At 42.3% G+C, this 16,817-nt stretch overlaps 4 protein-coding genes across 31 annotated transcripts in view; 1 reads left to right on the forward strand and 3 right to left on the reverse strand.

Annotated features, from left to right (window-relative positions):
- Piezo (piezo type mechanosensitive ion channel component) overlaps positions 1-1,113 on the reverse strand; it is a 33,741-nt gene extending 32,628 nt beyond the window's left edge. For all 24 annotated transcript variants that reach the window (XM_033380700.1, XM_015181112.2, XM_033380697.1 and 21 more), the window contains exon 1: positions 1,009-1,113. The gene's annotated coding sequence lies outside the window, so the exon portion shown is untranslated. The remainder of the gene's footprint in view (positions 1-1,008) is intronic.
- Positions 1,114-3,294: 2,181 nt separating this feature from the next.
- Positions 3,295-13,868, reverse strand: qtc (GRIP domain-containing protein quick-to-court). Of its 5 annotated transcripts, none has more exons than XM_015181095.2 (7): positions 13,653-13,868; positions 10,714-11,175; positions 6,591-6,916; positions 5,642-6,533; positions 5,482-5,580; positions 4,713-4,805; positions 3,295-3,818 (listed from the first exon to the last, which is right to left on the reverse strand). In XM_015181095.2, the coding sequence occupies exons 1-7, from the start codon at positions 13,728-13,730 to the stop codon at positions 3,618-3,620; spliced, it is 2,151 nt and encodes a 716-aa protein (XP_015036581.2). In that variant the 5' UTR covers positions 13,731-13,868; the 3' UTR covers positions 3,295-3,617. The 5 variants fall into 5 exon arrangements, with proteins under 5 accessions (XP_015036581.2, XP_001355966.2, XP_015036582.2 ...); XM_001355930.4 differs by lacking the exon at positions 13,653-13,868 and adding an exon at positions 13,134-13,315; XM_015181096.2 differs by lacking the exon at positions 4,713-4,805 and having other exon boundaries at positions 13,653-13,866.
- Positions 13,869-14,418: 550 nt separating this feature from the next.
- Positions 14,419-15,750, forward strand: Rpn11 (regulatory particle non-ATPase 11). The gene is made up of 3 exons (XM_001355929.4): positions 14,419-14,575; positions 14,638-15,409; positions 15,480-15,750. Exons 2-3 carry the CDS (start codon positions 14,645-14,647, stop codon positions 15,639-15,641), a joined length of 927 nt encoding a protein of 308 aa, XP_001355965.1. The 5' UTR covers positions 14,419-14,575; positions 14,638-14,644; the 3' UTR covers positions 15,642-15,750.
- On the reverse strand, positions 15,726-16,526 carry His3.3A (Histone H3.3A). The gene is made up of 2 exons (XM_001355928.4): positions 16,118-16,526; positions 15,726-16,045 (listed from the first exon to the last, which is right to left on the reverse strand). Exons 1-2 carry the CDS (start codon positions 16,397-16,399, stop codon positions 15,917-15,919), a joined length of 411 nt encoding a protein of 136 aa, XP_001355964.1. The 5' UTR covers positions 16,400-16,526; the 3' UTR covers positions 15,726-15,916.
- Positions 16,527-16,817: the final 291 nt, after the last annotated feature.

The raw sequence follows: 16,817 nt of genomic DNA on the forward strand, positions 1-16,817 counted from the left end.
GCAGCTATGAAAATATATGACATTGAAGGGCGAGGAGCTGCTACTGGGTCAGCTTCACATTCTGTTCGAACTAGTCCTTATCAAAGAACAAATAAAAACAATGAATGACTGATTGATGCACCGCGGAAAGGCGTAGGGCTTCCTTATTACGCTGCAAGGCAAATAAATGAAAGTCATTTACGCTGATTTGTGTTGTTGCTTTGTTTTATTTCTGTGCTAATTCCCAAAACCAATTGATACGGACGAACCAAGGGGGAGCAGGAGGCGTGCTCGGATTGATCTCAATGCGTTAATGAATGTATAAATAGCTCAACAGCTAAATACACTGCAAGCGAGATAGAAGATGAGGACAGACAGACAAGAGGGTGTGCGAGAGTGCGAGTGTTTGTGTGTGTAAGTTAAACCAAAGCAAACAAAAATGCGACAGTCAGAGAGAAAGAGAGCGAGAGAGAGGAACCCGAACATGAGAAATTTGAATAGCATACGAGCTCGACCGACTGAATGATACCCATTGCTCGGGATTTGTTTTGAGTCGAGTATTATAGTAGACAAAATTCTATGCCGTAATGACTGGACTACTGGACTATTCCTTGCCAAAGGAGGTTAATGCAATCAGACTGAATAACAATCAAATAGTACATGGCAAAATGGCCCTGGTTTATCAAACAACTCCTTTCGCACGTCCAGATTGGCACACTACCGGTGCACTCCGCTAAATGCTGGGTACCACAAATGTTGTCTCGTGTTGTTATTGCTGTTTGCTCTTCACACCCCTCCCACAACGAAGGCCAGTCAGCGAAGAGTGGTAGCTCGAAATCTGTTAAGCCAACTACAATTTACTAAAACTTTAGAAACTGTTAAAAATACAGAATCCAACCATGTAGAGCACGGTACCCTTCCCAGCAGTTGCTAGGGCACGCGGAAAGGCAACAAAGCAAAGAAATATACTTGTTTGTTGCTCTGTTTATCATACCCTTATGCTAGTTTTTTATTTTACGATAATCATACCCGTTCCACATTTGCATAAGCTCTGCCCGCTGCCGCTGCCGGAGACCGACCACAACAAACACTCCGACGGGTTTCCGGTTTTCCAAAAAAACATGAACAACAAAACACACAGGAGAATCTGTTTTAACTTTCAGAACTCTCTTTTAATCACTGTTTCCCCTGCCTGGCGGGTCACTCTTCTATTTGATTATTTACCACTTCTTTGCGTAATTATTGTTTCGATGTGGCTTCGATTTTTACACACGGACGCCGCGTAAACAACACACCGCGCGCACGGGTTCCAACTTGATTCACATGGATTTCTCTACGAGGCATTTGCTCGGGAGACCTTCCGGTAAACAATTGTATTTCCGATATTTCCTTCTTGTTAGGCCTATTTTACCGGCTTTTGGCCATATTTTTGTTTTTAAGGCTCCCGAAACCACCAATATATAATTTATTTTTATACAATTTTTAGTTTGGTTTTAACGTAAACTTCTAGCGAATGTTGTTGTTTTCCAAAGACCCGCGCGCCGCACCAACCGCTCGATTCAATGTATGCAGTGTGACCGCGGATTTATCGTTGTAATATACCATCCCACGCTCAGAAATATACCACAATATGCCGTCTCATTTTAAAAAATACCGTAAATATACTGACGAATTCAAGATCTATTTTACATATTCCTCGATTTTAATATTCCGTGTAATATTACTAGCTATATAAATAGTTTAGCCATGCCCATATAATTTTATCCGATTACTGAATCAATTTCCTACTTGACTGGTTTACTTTTAGCACTTGCTTTTAGTGCATTTTGCGTAAGAAGAGGTTTTAGCGAAAATGGTCAACAAGGTGTTGCAAGGTGTGTAAGATAGACAAGGTGGCAATAAAATCAATAAAATATACCAATGTAAAAACTTACTTAGCCCACTTAAGCCCCCTCTATTAAAACAGTGCAACGACTTAGGTAAATGGCAGAATATATTACTGATTGTATATTCTTCTTGTAGATCCATTCAATGCTTTCCTCTGCTCTTAAAACCCTGATATCTTTCACCTGAAATGCTCTAAATTGCGCTGATCTAATTTTCATAGTTCTTGGTAGAATATTAAAATACCCCTGGTTAACAATGGGTTAATCGTTCCCTGTCACAGATGGGAAACCATATCCCTCGAGTTTGATATTCGGTCTAATTTTACTAGCTAACTAGAACCCTCAGCACTGAATACATCATTTTATCCGATTCTCGAATCAATATTCCTACAAGATTGTCTAATTTTAACGACCCCATTTTACTGGTTTGTTTATAAAATAAGGTTGAAACAAAAAAGTATTTTTGTACATGGTAACTACACTGTAACTACATATTCGGTACATCTAAACCATATATTTGGGTAAAAACGTAAGTGTGATCTAATGCGACGTAAGTGTATTTGGAATGTCACGTTATTGTTGCTATTCAACAGGTTTATGCTATGAGTATGGACATTTTTATACCCTATTTCATTTAATTAATATTAAAATGTTGTCTTCCGTGCTGATTTCAAACGTAATTAATATTGACCTTTTTTAGATTAAATTTAAAAAGCTTAAAAACAGAGACTGACTAGTTAGGCTTAATTTAATTGACATATGTACATTTTTGGAGCCAAAAATCTATTAGAAAAAGTGTGTCTGACGTTGGGATTTTTATGCTTTCTATGCTTTCAGTATTTGGAAACTGTTCTCCCCCATTATCATTGATAATGTAAGTCAAGTCTGGACGATGATAAGAGATGAGATGAGAGAGAGAGAGAAAGCATGCGGCCTTCATCAGCTCCCATACCAATTATATTATATATTTTATAAGGGTTACATAAGTCAAAAGCTTACATATGTATGTATACATGTACATATATACTGAATGAGTACCGGGTATAAAAGACAACACGTTCCCGCTCGTTTTATTTATTAATTAAAAAACAAAAATTCGTGGTTTACACCATAAACATACGAAACAACGGAATATATTCTTTCTTGTTTACTTTCGATGGTATTAGTTTTTATAAGCCATTTTACCCACACTTCATCGGCAAAGGACCGGCAGCATAGGACAAGCAGCATGCAATATGCCATCTGGAATGATATGAAATCTAACGGAATTTTTAAACCATTTTTAAACGCATGGAATAATTAAAATTTTAAACTATTGCATTTATTTGCCATTAAAATTCCGCTGAAACACGACGAAAGCTATTGTACGACTATGTGGTGTTGATAAGTACTTACTCTCATTTGATTAACTACAGCTACAAAAAGTACCTAGATTTTGTAAAATTATATTTTCTACATCATTTCTGTTATCTCTTTTAATAAAGGACGTTTAGGTATGCCTGAAGCCTTATATAGAAAATTATATAAATAGAACTAACTTATAAGACAAATTTGACATCGTTGCCGAAAAGAATATATTGTTGTACCCCTTAATTTAACAAAATTATTTAGTTAAATAAATAAAATTGCAAATAAATTCGTTAAACAATAAAAAACAAAACAATGAAATTTAGCCGGGGACTAAAAATTTAAACATAGTTTTAGAGACTTTCTCGTGCCAGTTATCTCTACCATAATTATAATAATAAGTGCTTAGGCAAGTCGTGCCAGACCGATTTTCTGTTTCTCCTCGTCGGTGAACTCGAGTATGCTCTCGATGGCCTGCAGGTGGCCCTGAGAGTTCTCCTTGTCCGTGAGGAAGTAGAATACGGCGCTCTTCAGGAACTGCAGCGTGACCTCCGGGTCCACATGGGTGCGATTCTTCTGAGCATCCAGCAAGCGCCGATAAATGGTCTGTGTAAATTTCATTTCGTTTTTCATGTTTCGGATAAATTTGGTTAGTCAGAAAGAGAGAGTGCAAGAAGAAGATGAAATAAGTTGGTTGTTGATAAGATTATTTGCAAGGTAAGGTATGAAGAAATGTATTTACAATTAATTGGTTTATTTCGATATTGATGGTGCTATGCCATATGAACATTTAGGTTATGTTATGTATGTAACACTGAACATATAGTTGAGGGGGTAATGTTTCTTTTGGGCAAAAGTTGAAAGGGAATTATAGTTTCTTTTACTGGTTATACGAGATTACTGGAGAGAAAACGTTGGATGGACCACATGCTAAATGGAGCTAATTTAGAGAATTTCTTTATTTGTGTGTGTGTTCGTTCTGTTATAGAAAGTCATCTAGCCTTGTGTGTCATGATGTATTAATGATGTTGAACATACCTCTAGTCGATACCTCTACGAGTATAGAACAGATTTGTTTGGTTTGGTTTTGGAATGAACAAAATGTACTTACAAAACAAATCATTTTAGGAAATTATCAAAATGTTCCCGCGGAAACAGATTTGAAGTTACGAACCCAAAAACCTTACCCTTGCCCAGAAATGACAGCGCAAATGTTGACAAATGAATGTGGGTTAGTTTCGAGACGTTTTGGATGGAAGGGGTTCGTGGATGATAAAACCCAATGTTCGATATAGCCAATGTGATTGATTAAATTATAAGTTGCAGCTAAGAATACCGTTTTTAAGCGCGGTATTCGAAGAGTCTTGGGACATATTATTTTTATGGTCGATGTGGATGTGTGTAATTTTAATGGAATTTTGCAAAACAAAAAAAAAACAGTTAGGTAGATTGTACAGGAATTTTAGGAAGGGGGGAAATTGTTTTTTTGTTATTACAAACCTTACGCGCGCCAAGAACCCACAAAGAAATCGCCTCCTTTGCCGTAAGGAGAGCATGATTACTGCCGCACTCCCTCATTCTACACTCTGATGCCTACAAAAATAGTTTGGTTTTTGGTTTTGTTTATGGTTATACGACAAAATATTTAGAATTTTAATGTTTTTTTTGTAAGGATAAAAACAAAGTTGATAATTTAATAAAGGATAACTACGAAGGTATACATTTGTAGGACCGGCAAGAAGGTATGCAATAATTGGAACGATTAGGACTTAAAATTTAACAAAAAAAGAAACGGTTAACTGTACTTTTACTGCCATGCAAATTATGTTCTCCACTCCGATCTACGTGAACTGTACTTATTCTACGGTAATTGAACTCGCAACGGAATTGAAATGAAACAAAAGAAACGAATTGAAAATAAACGTTGCGTTTAATGTAATGTGTTTAAATGTGTTGTGGATAAAAGTTATTTAATTATGCAAATGGTACTTAATGGCTAAAAACGAAATCAATCGAAAGTGTTGCTTATGTTGATTATTGCTTAATTGATTGGCGGACATTTCAATTAGTTGCAGCTTTTACAGCCAGGCAAAGCGCCAAATTGAAGTGCCACGCCCCAACCCAATACGCACACAGACATACAGATGTGGAGAAGTGAAGCGAATGCTGTTTTGATGTGTTGTGGTGTTGTGGCGGCTCACGATGCAACAAAATGCAACACACAAAACAAAACCGAAAATAGGATGAGGAAAATATTGAAGAATCTTACGCGTATGTTCTCCAATTCGTCCTGGGTGCTCTGGAGCTGGTGCAGCAGTTCGTTGATCGACACCTTGCTCTCCGGTTTCCTCTGGGCCAGTTCGAGTGCCTGAAACGCAACGGGTGGAATGAAACACTATTTCACGGAGATTTAACAAGCACAACTGTACCTGATCGGCGCGAGATATGCGCTCTGCTTCCTGTCCCTGCTGGTACATGTGCAGGTACATCTTGTTCTGCTTGTCTTCGTGCTCTACCAGCTTCCGCTGCAGATCCTCTAGCTGCTTTTCGAGCTCCCGGATGCGCTGTTTCGCCTGCTCGTAGTCGGGCACCATATCCGAGTATCGTGTGTTGCATTCGGCCAGCTTCTGTAGCAGTGCCTCCACCTTGTCGTTGTGGCTGCGCTTCAGGTCGCTGGTGGCTCCGTCCTGGCTGCGTATCAGTTCCTCGATCCGGTGCTCGTACATGCGAATCAACTCTTGCCGCTGCATCTCGTAGTTCTCGACACTACTGGTCGCATCTTCGCCCCCACAGGCTGCCTCCGGCTCCGCATCGGGCGTGGCAGTGCCACAGACCTCACTCTGGGTCTGCGAGTCCTTGGAGTGAACTGAGGACATGGTGAGGTCCTCGAAGTGGCCCGAGTCCGCGTACGAGCTTTGCATCTCAGCGGACATCTGCATAGCCGAGAGTTGCTGCTGCTGTTGGCGCACCAGATGCTTGTCGTTGCCCTCGTCCACCATATCCACAATGGGCGACACGTCCTGGGAGGTCTTAAGCTCCGCTTCGCGCACAGTCACCGCATCGGAAGAAGCGGAACGTTCTTCGGGGGAACTCAGAGACGCCTTGAACAGACGCAGCTCGACCACTTCCCGTGTCAGACGTAAGATCTCAGTGTCCTTCTGCTCAAGATCCTGGCGCGCTATGCACAGAAGCTCCTTGAGGCGACGTACTTGCCGCTGCGCCCGCTGCGTGGGCGTCAGATAGTCGGGACCCACCTGCCCCGCGTAGTTGGAGCAGTGCACCACATACTTCATCTTGCGACCGCTAAAAGTAGTCCCATTCCTGAAAAGAGTCGGTGAGATTAAGAGACCATTAGGATAATTAAGAGAATACACCTACCTGGCCACATAGGGGTGCTCGCAGGACATTGTCGAACGCCCCGAGGTGGTGGTGGCAAAGGAGTACATCGAGTCTAGATCATCATCCAGATAGGTGCTGGGCGAGTCCGGTGTCACTGGTGGCGTCTTTGGGGACACCTTGCTCTCATGCAGCGTGGACAATTTCGATGAAGGTGCAGTGCCAGTGCCGCCCGTTGCCTTGATGCAATTCCCCTGGCGAATGCAGCTGTGTGCCGCCGCCGCTCCAGCTGGTGATGGTGTGTTCAGTGGCGTCGTCTTGGGGTTGGTCCTACTGCTGCTGTCACTGCCGCCGTTCAACTTGAGAGACTGCAAGATGGATGAATAGATTGAGATGTAGAGACCGATCTGGACTAGATTGGCAGAGATCTTTCGCACAGATTACTCGTCGCACTGCTCGTTGTGGTGGCTGCCTTCTCAATCGCTTAATCTTTTTCTTACACTATTTCTTTCACCTTTTCTTCAGATTTTTTCTTTAGGTATTTTCTATTTATGTTGCGCGGCTGCTGCTTAGTCGTGCATGGATTTCATACATTTTTGCAATAAAGCGCAGAAAAGCATGGAAACCAATTCGAATTTTTAACGCCTCTAAAACCAATTTGTTGCCAGACATTTAACAAAACATTTTCTGCTCGTATTCGCTTTGCTTACTTTCATTGCGGAGCTCTGATTTTCAGCTCCCTCTCAAGTTCTCCATTTGGTCAGCGGCATTTTTGTGGTCAATTAACCGCTCATTAGTCCGGCTCCAAGGGGGTATTTAGCGTTTGGATTTAGCTAGTTGGCCCCTGGGCCCTACCTGACTGACTACCATGCTAACTTCAGTCGCGGTTGCCCGAGTAACCCACTAGGTCTGACGAATTATGCAAAAATGCATACATTTCTCTTGCATTCCTGAGCTTGTTAAATTCTAAACACTTTGGCAACAAGAGAAGAAGAAAGAAAGTCTGCGTTTTTTAAGTTTGTGATTAGTTTGATCAAGGTATCCTCTTATAATCTTTGTATCTTTGTACGAATACCAACAATAATTATAATTACAATACAGCTGAACATTTGAGTGAAGACTCGACGTGTGGACATTTTATATATGTGTAATTAAACAGTTTAAACCAACATCAATCTACCTGCGATGAGAGCCTGCAGTTCATTGACCCTTCACTGCAATGTTTCTTTGGTTGTCCCCGATGTAAAGTGATTCAAGAACCACTGACCTATTTGCAATGGCCAAACCAACTCATCAATTGGTTGACTGAAATCGAGCCGGTGACAGCGATTTTGAATGCAAAACGAAATGGGGAAAAGAATCTGACAAATCAGTTTAACTTTCCTCCTCTGTTTCTAGTTGCAGATTGGAAGGGGGGCTAAACACATAAGCATACTTAGGTACATATATACCATGCTCGTACAGCGTATATTACCTAACCATTAATGAGTTTTTTGCTCCATTTAGTGGCTCTAGTTCTGGGAAACATTTCTGAAACTTTAAGCAAAGAAACTTTTTACGCACGGCTACACAATAGTTTAAGCAAGACTAGAAGGGAAAGAAAGAGAGGGCTGTCTGTGCAATGGGCTAACAAACGGGTGTTGTTTGTGGCCATGTCATAACAAGCCTCGAGCCAGAAGCGGTTACCTTACGCACTCGAGCCGGCTCTGGAAGTCTTTCTACCTAATATAAATTTAAGAATCTTCCACAGTCACGTCCAAGCATCTAGCTAGGCTTATATGGTACACAGGTGCCATCAATTAAGCTGCTGACTATGAAAAATCAATGACTTTGATTGAAACTAAGAGGGTGATGGGAATGGAGAGATTTGACAATGCAGGTGAGTGCCAGGCCTGTGCCATGTAATGGCCATTCTAGCCCACTTGGCTGTCAGCCAAGTCGGTTACTGGTCACGTGCTGACAATCACTTTTCGGTTACACTGAGAGAAAAAAACTAAACCAACCACCCAGTTTTTTTAGAATTTTTGGGAGCTAGAGTCCTCTACAACCCGCTTCGATTCGATCGCTGTTCAGATCAGTATTGTAAAAAGTTTATTTTTTAAATTTTTGTATCAACTTTTAAATAAATTCTTTTCTGTGCCTCAAAAGTGGATACAAGAATCTGACACTTTTTTGGCAATGTTTTCGGTGCAATACAAAAGGATCCAAAAGTTTGGCATACTTTTCAGGGTCAGCAAGGAGGGAGGAACGTTATGAAGTGTTCTATTTTCTTTTGCGCTCCGTTCTGAAAAATGTATACCTCCCACACATACCTTCCCCGAAAATCGTCCCTGAATGCTGTGGCGGAAGTTTCACTATACAAATATGTACATGTGTATTTTGAGAACAGCACCAGTATTCTCTTCAGGTAGATATTTAAATTAATTGTCCACATTGTACCATTCTATCTCTATGGATAGGTAATTGGTTTTCTACCCGTTTTCCCATATTTCCGTCCTTTCATTTAATAACACACATTACACCAGAACAGTTCTGGTGCACACACATAATTAGAGGTCAAATCAATAGAAATTATTAATGCAAAACGCCAAAGGGCCAACGAACTGCCACTCTAATTGTGGCTAAAACTACACAGAGAGCCTTCATGCAGGTAATTACCATTTATAAGCCATGGCCGCGACGCTTAATTATTGGTGTTGTCTTCAATTAAAGGGGTTTCCACTGTACTTTGGGGTTCTTCGATTTTGAGCAGAGAAGCAATAACCTGAAGGCCTCACTTGCACGCGTTGTAAATGTTTAAACTTTATACAGTAACAGGGCTGAGGGGCCGAGAGGGGGAGAGAGAAAGAGCTCTGCCAACCGCGAATCTTGTGCACGCGTCCGGCCGAAAAAATCAACTGAAACGCAAATCACTTGGGCACATGGCAAAAGGGGAACGAAACACGAAAAGCAACAAAAAACGCAGACGAAGAAGACACCAAAAAGAGGCAGAAAAGCAAACAGCAGCAACAACAACCCTGGGAGCAGCAGTACCAGCCGCTTAAGAGTGCAAGAGGGAGAGAGAGAGAGTGGGGCTGCGCACTTGCATTTCCCTGGCTCAACCCCCGCCGCATAAGCAGCACAAGCACAAACAAACCCCAGAGTATCAGCTGTTTCCTCGGTACACTCTGGCAACGGAACAGGCGGAAGTGGAAACGAAACATAGGCCCGCCTCCACCCAATAGGTGAGTGGTGGTGTGGTGAGATGAGTCCACTGTTTGTTTGCTTTTTTGTTCTCCCCCAAGCATTATGCAAAGCCAGCTTGAGGGGGGTCTGCGTTTGGTTCGTTCGTTCGCTTGCGCTACGGATTACAGGAGAAGGAAGGAGGGCGGAAGTGTTGGCCAAGCACTGGTTCGCCAACTGTAAGCTGCACGTCATTGCCAAAGTGCAGCTGCAGCATTAGAACTGAAAGTTAACCATTGTTTATTATCTCAAGGGCACTTCTGTACAACTGAGATCAAGGAATCATTTTAAGAAAGTAGATAGTTATCTAAAACTTGAATTGGCATACAAAGGGAGACAGTCCACTTCAATGGCCCTCGAAAGTCTAAGCAAAGTCTTACACGGAAATCAATTCTTATTACATTCGGAAAATAATAAACTGAAAGCCATTAAAATAACTGTAAGCGGTACTTTGACCACTAGAAGTCCAACATCCTTGAATAGTAGGAGTAGTAGAAGTCAAACATCCTTGAATAATAGGACTATGTATAATTAAACTGTCAGAACAGCTACCTTGCAAGGTAGTGTGCTTCTTCTTTGACATCTATGCGAATGACCTTTCTATCGCTCTGTGTAAATGGTCAGCCCGCATTGCTCAATAGACTTCACGCAGTACTCATAAAACTGTAAGTCAAACACAGAAGTGCTCGGAGCCCAGGACGATCCCTCAGTCGAAAGGTAAACTAATCATAAAATTGTAAAACGGTTGAATGCATACGTAAGCCTATTGCGTCTTACTTCAATTACCACAAAGGCTCTTCCCCAAAGTAGCTTCGCAATATCTATTGTACTTTCAACTACGAGTGCGTGATACACCGTCCTCACCGGGGAGGTTCTCAGTGCGGTTCATAGGTCAGCAGCGGAAAGCGAAAATCAATATAAAACCGAACCACCCACAACTTACCATATTACGCGACCTGCTGCTGCTGGTCATGTTGTTGGCCATTTCCAAGCCGTCCGGGACGTCAGTGGACGCCTCCTGGGCTAGGGACATACTCTGGGTTGCGCTGCATAATGCATGGACTGCATCCGCTTCCTGCTTGGACGACGTTTTGTGGCCTAAATTGCTCCAGCTGCGATTACGCCTCAAGTGGATAGGACCGGAGCGCGAGCCGAACGTGGTTGATGGACTGGCTCCGAGCTTGGCGCGCGTACTGAATCCACCTCCGCCGGCAGGCCGCATGGCATCCACGCCAAGCTGCTCTTTGGTTCCGCGCAGGCGCAGTGAGGCGGAACGATGGAATGAAACAGCAGGATGGGGGATTCGTGTGGGGGTTGTAGATGTCGAGTGGGAGTCTTCCTCCTCTGGCTCCCGCTGCTCGGATGCTGGCGATGACGTCTCCATGGACAGTAGTGACGTCATAATCTGAAAGTGAAATGCAAAAATTAACCGAATGCAAATCGAGCTTGAGTTAATTCCCCCTGATTTGTTGCACTTTCGAAAATTGAGCAATTTTATAATTGAATGCTTCACATAAACGACTTCATTATCTTAAATGCTCGTCCGCTAATTAAAACTTTCTTTAGCCAACAAATAATAATTATTTGCTCTTTCTGTGCACCTTTCGTACCTATCCATCCAGCAATTGCACTGATTTGCTGGGCAGATCTAAAATGAAAAGTGAAATTAAAGCAGTTTCCCAGACATGCAACTCTCAGTTTTTGTTTCGGTTTCTGTTCCCTTTCAGAGGGTATTCAAGTTTAGCTTTGATGTTTGCAATGCACATAAGGCCTTTTTCCGATACGATTTGTGTACTATATACATATGTATGTACTCTTATCGTATGTACGTATGTGAGAAACCTACCAAACACTTCTGTTCTATGCATTTGATCCACCATATCATCCATGTTCCTTTATCAACAGGCACCCCAAACGGGGACATTAAAAAACCCAATTTAGAAATTTCAATAATTATGTCATGCTTTTATTTAAAGGTATATGAAGTTCGGCGTTCCCATCTAAGCAATAATGCATTATTTTTCTGGAAATAATTACGAAATTCGTTTTGAAGATCTTTTTCACATTTGTGGTTGTGGTTGTGCACCTGGCTGGGTCTGACTTGCCCCGGTTCTAGTTACACCATGCAACCAGAGCTTTCGAGTTAGCCGAAAACTGAAACAGAGCGACCACATATTTACTGCTCGTTAAACTTATGGGTCCCGATGATGATCTAACTATAGGACCGCCAGGTCATCCTTAAATATAGTAATTTTAGGACTATAAAACGCCTTGCCGGACCGGTAGGCAATCTGAGAATACTTCAAGCTTTTTCCAGTTCGGCAATAAAAAATAAAAATAAATTTAATTAATGTCCCTTATTCCCACCTTTAAATTGAGGTCTTTACAATGATCCCAAAAGATCAAAGTTGTAAGTTACATTAAAGTGTTCCACAAAACCACCAAACAAATGTTTTACCTAGTTGACCCTTATTATTGCCTCTTCTCTGTCCCGGTCTTTCTCTTTCTCTGGCAATTAGAGCCACTATCATTGTAAAGTATTTCCGCTCATTGCTTTTAAAAATAGCTTCAGCGGCAACAAGACAAGTGTGGAGGCAGCCCAAAGCAAACTTTTCTGTTTTGGAGGCTTTGGTAGTCTGGGGCCATAAAAGGTCAATTTCACAGCTGAACAAACGTGTTTTTTCTCTTTTTCAGCTTCAATTTGTTTTAGTTTTTTTGTAGTGGCATGCCATTAATGAGATTGAATGCATTTAACAGCATTTCTTTCAACTGGATTAATTTTTATGATGACAAGGTCAATGATAGCGTTTCAGTTGTGAGACATGAACTTATTTATTGAATGATAAACGGTACGAGTTTATTTCTTTTGATCACTGTGAATGGCAATACCCTCAAGTCAGCGCCAAGTCAGCAAATGTCACGTTTCCACTCGAAAAACTGGCGACATTCGTTAGCTCTACTTTCCAAATCAAGTCTGTATAGCTCGAGTTAACCTGAACTGATTAATATGTATATCTGTACCTGATCTGCATCTGATCTTCAACGTAAAACTTAATATTTAAAGCTAGTATTTTCTGAGTAGCTTTGCATTGTTCATGTATTGTCCCGAGCATATACATAGATACACAGTTTGTTCTAGGGAAGCTCGACTGTAATCATATGTCACGTTTCACACCCGAAATACTGCCCCTAAAAAGCTCCCGACTACCCGTAGTTTTCTGCCGTTCACTTATCAACAAAAACAATTTGCGGCCGTGTTTCGATTCTGATAAGGAACCACCAACGAAATCAACACGAATACGAAATAACAACCCAGCTGAAATTTGCCACCTTTCAGAGGGCAGAACTTGTACGTTAATATACCTTATTTCGATTCGCTTGAAACTTAAATATTTACACGCAATTTACATACAAATAGTTACATAAACTCTTAACAACTTTTCAAATACAACACAGAACTGTCGTCTAAATAAACCCAAATCGAAATAGTTAAATGTAAAGCCATCCGCGTGCTGACGGTGAGCGACAAAATGCAACTGAAAAGCCGCCACGGAGCAGATCAGCTCAGAGGCAAATGGAAAATGTTGTCGGCAGATGGAAAAGCTATTGTTACCAAAGCGAGACGGAAAATGGAGTAGCAAATGTTGCAATTATAAAGCAAACCTAGAGCGGGATGAGGCTGTGCCTGGGCCAGTGCCTGATCTGCGGCCACCTTTGACTTTGCCGCCCGGTGATGGCATTTTAAATGATTTTTCGGGCGTCTGGGAATCTCCAGTCGAGCTCTATGAATGGGGCTCGGCCCTGGGTGAAAGGCAACGGAAAATCTAAATGTTTTGTGCAATTAATTGGCACAATAAAGACGGCAAAATGCATTGTACTAACTTTAAATCGTTGTCTTGCCGGCGACCTCATTACCCGGGTATTTCTCATGGCATTTGACGGGCAGCCACGATGGTGCATAAATTTTGATGTGTTTGGTCTTGCGTTGCGGAAAGTTTGCTCGCAACGAATCACTCAAGTGGCAACGCCTGCATGCACTCAACGGTCGTATTGCAATTATTTAACGTTATTCTTTTTAATAACAGCCTAGTACTTAGAAAAAATAAATTTAGCACCGTCTAAAATGTCACATATTTGCTAGCGGCAGAGTAAGACCAGATGTACATGCACTACGGGTACACTGTTTAGTGTTCATATAAAAATAAAGTCAGTAAAAACCTAAAATTTGTATGAAAGGCAAGAATGTAAGTTACCAGTGGAGGCCGGCTGGCGATGGAGGAGGTCAGTAATATCCTATGAGATGCTTCTAGTGTAAACCTAATCACTTTTGAAAAATTTATATTTGGCGTACACCACCCGTTTCCAGTCGATAGTATCGATAGCCGAACTTGAATCGGGTAAGGCTCTCTTTGAACCGGTAGGCAACAATGGGTTTCATTCCATGTACTTAAATTACTGTACTTGGATCGACATATGATCCAACGGGAAATGTACGTGATGTTATGTTCAGTAGATGGAGCAGATTCAGAATGTTATTCGGCAAAATTGGAGCTTCGATGGTATACCATTCAGGGTGAGCTCCTTTGAATTCGTCAGTATATTTTTGAAATGAGACGGTATATTCTGAGTGCCGGACGGTATATTTTAACGATAAATTCGCGGTCACACTGAGCTCTAGATTACTTGCATTTTTACAGAACGAGTTGCTTTGATTTTTGTTGTTGTGGGAAAGCAAATTTCACGTAGAAATAAAATAAATAACTTAAAGTAACCCTTAAAGTATACGCTATCCTCAAACCTCAAAGGTAAGCGACGTGAATCATCATAAATGTGCTGTTATTACACTCACTTTTTGTCGAATCGACAGCCGTATTATGGATCGTTTGCTTCGTCTCGGTGGCGCTATGCCACAAGCCGCCCCACCAACAGATGCTCCCGTGGTGGACACCGCCGAACAGGTCTACATCTCTTCGCTGGCGCTGTTGAAAATGCTGAAGCACGGGCGTGCCGGTGTCCCCATGGAAGTGATGGGTCTGATGCTGGGCGAGTTCGTGGATGACTACACTGTGCAGGTCATTGATGTGTTTGCCATGCCCCAGACTGGCACCGGAGTGTCCGTTGAGGCTGTGGATCCCGTTTTCCAGGCCAAGATGCTGGACATGCTGAAACAGACAGGTCGCCCGGAGATGGTTGTGGGCTGGTATCACTCGCATCCTGGCTTCGGCTGCTGGTTGTCCGGCGTGGACATAAATACCCAGCAGTCCTTCGAGGCGCTCTCCGAGCGCGCCGTGGCCGTTGTCGTCGATCCCATACAGTCCGTTAAGGGCAAAGTGGTCATTGATGCATTCCGCCTAATAAACCCGAATATGCTGGTGCTGGGCCAGGAGCCGCGCCAGACTACCTCCAACCTTGGACATTTGCAGAAGCCTTCCGTGCAGGCACTGATACACGGACTCAACCGTCACTACTACTCAATTAGCATCAACTATCGCAAGAACGAGCTGGAGCAGAAGATGCTCTTAAACTTGCATAAAAAGTCGTGGAAGGATGGTCTGACACTTTCAGACTACAACGATCATTGTTCCATAAACGAGGATACTGTCGCAGAGATGCTCGATCTGGCCAAGAACTACAACAAGGTTGCTTTTATTTTGAGACCAATGCATCATTCAGTTTGTATTGTATCAACTGTCTTTCTATCGCTTTCAGTCCCTTGAAGACGAGGAGAAAATGACTCCGGAACAGCTGGCAATCAAGAACGTTGGCAAGCAGGATCCCAAACGGCATTTGGAGGAGAAGGTGGACAAGGTCATGCAGAACAATATTGTGCAGTGCCTAGGAGCCATGCTGGATACCATAGTCTTTAAATAAATGTTCCATTTGTCTCTTCTTATCTTCTCCCCCACCCCAACCAACTAAGCTATCGTAATAACAAAGAAATAAACTGATTTTAAAGTGGAGCAGTTTTTCAAAAAAAAAAGAAGTACATTTCTTATTATTTCTCCTTCCGATCTTTACTTATAGATAAGTATTGACATATCTTAGACAAACTATGCGGCATCGGCGGCTGTCGGCTCCAGGACTGATTCTTCTACCTTCGTCGCCGCCGTCACCGCTTTTATAATCAAAAATGGCGGATGACGCATTTAGGCGCGCTCGCCGCGGATACGCCTAGCCAGCTGGATATCTTTTGGCATGATTGTAACTCGCTTAGCGTGAATGGCGCACAAGTTGGTGTCTTCGAACAAACCCACCAAATACGCTTCAGAAGCCTCCTGCAATTGCAAATGGCGGTGTTACAAGATTATCCTGAAATACCCCACACACCCGCCCAGAAATCCTCTTACCTGCAAAGCGCCAATGGCGGCAGACTGGAAACGCAAATCAGTCTTGAAATCCTGGGCTATTTCACGCACCAAGCGCTGGAATGGAAGCTTGCGAATGAGCAGCTCTGTGCTCTTTTGGTAGCGACGGATCTCACGCAGCGCCACAGTACCTGGACGGTAGCGATGTGGCTTCTTTACGCCACCAGTGGATGGGGCGGATTTACGGGCAGCCTTGGTGGCCAGCTGCTTGCGTGGAGCCTTTCCACCAGTGGACTTGCGAGCTGTTTGCTTAGTACGAGCCATTTTAAATTAAAGTATCGCAAGTGGAATTATTTTTATAATTCAAAAGACGTTTCTTTCCTGATCGAAAAAAACAACTGTACGAAAATTGTGGATGAATGATACAAAGAGTGTGACCGCGGACCCATTGGAAAAATATACCATATATCACGAATTGCCAAATATACCGTCAAAATACTGACGAGTTATTTGTATTCAAGTTCCATCTTATTCCATCATAGAAAATAAGCTATTATTGCTGCTTTCGTTGAGATTATTTCATATGAGAAACATTTTCATTATCTAATGTTATTTGTTTAAACATAATAAATACTAAGACAGCATAGTGTTCCAGTCCCACCTGAACGATAGGTGGCCAGGGCTGAGGGCGACGCGCCATCTAGCGGAAGTCCAGGGAGGCTCGATGGTGTATGGGGACATC

The sequence above is a fragment of the Drosophila pseudoobscura genome, chromosome 4, assembly GCF_009870125.1.
Source record: "Drosophila pseudoobscura strain MV-25-SWS-2005 chromosome 4, UCI_Dpse_MV25, whole genome shotgun sequence".
NCBI lineage: Eukaryota > Metazoa > Arthropoda > Insecta > Diptera > Drosophilidae > Drosophila > Drosophila pseudoobscura.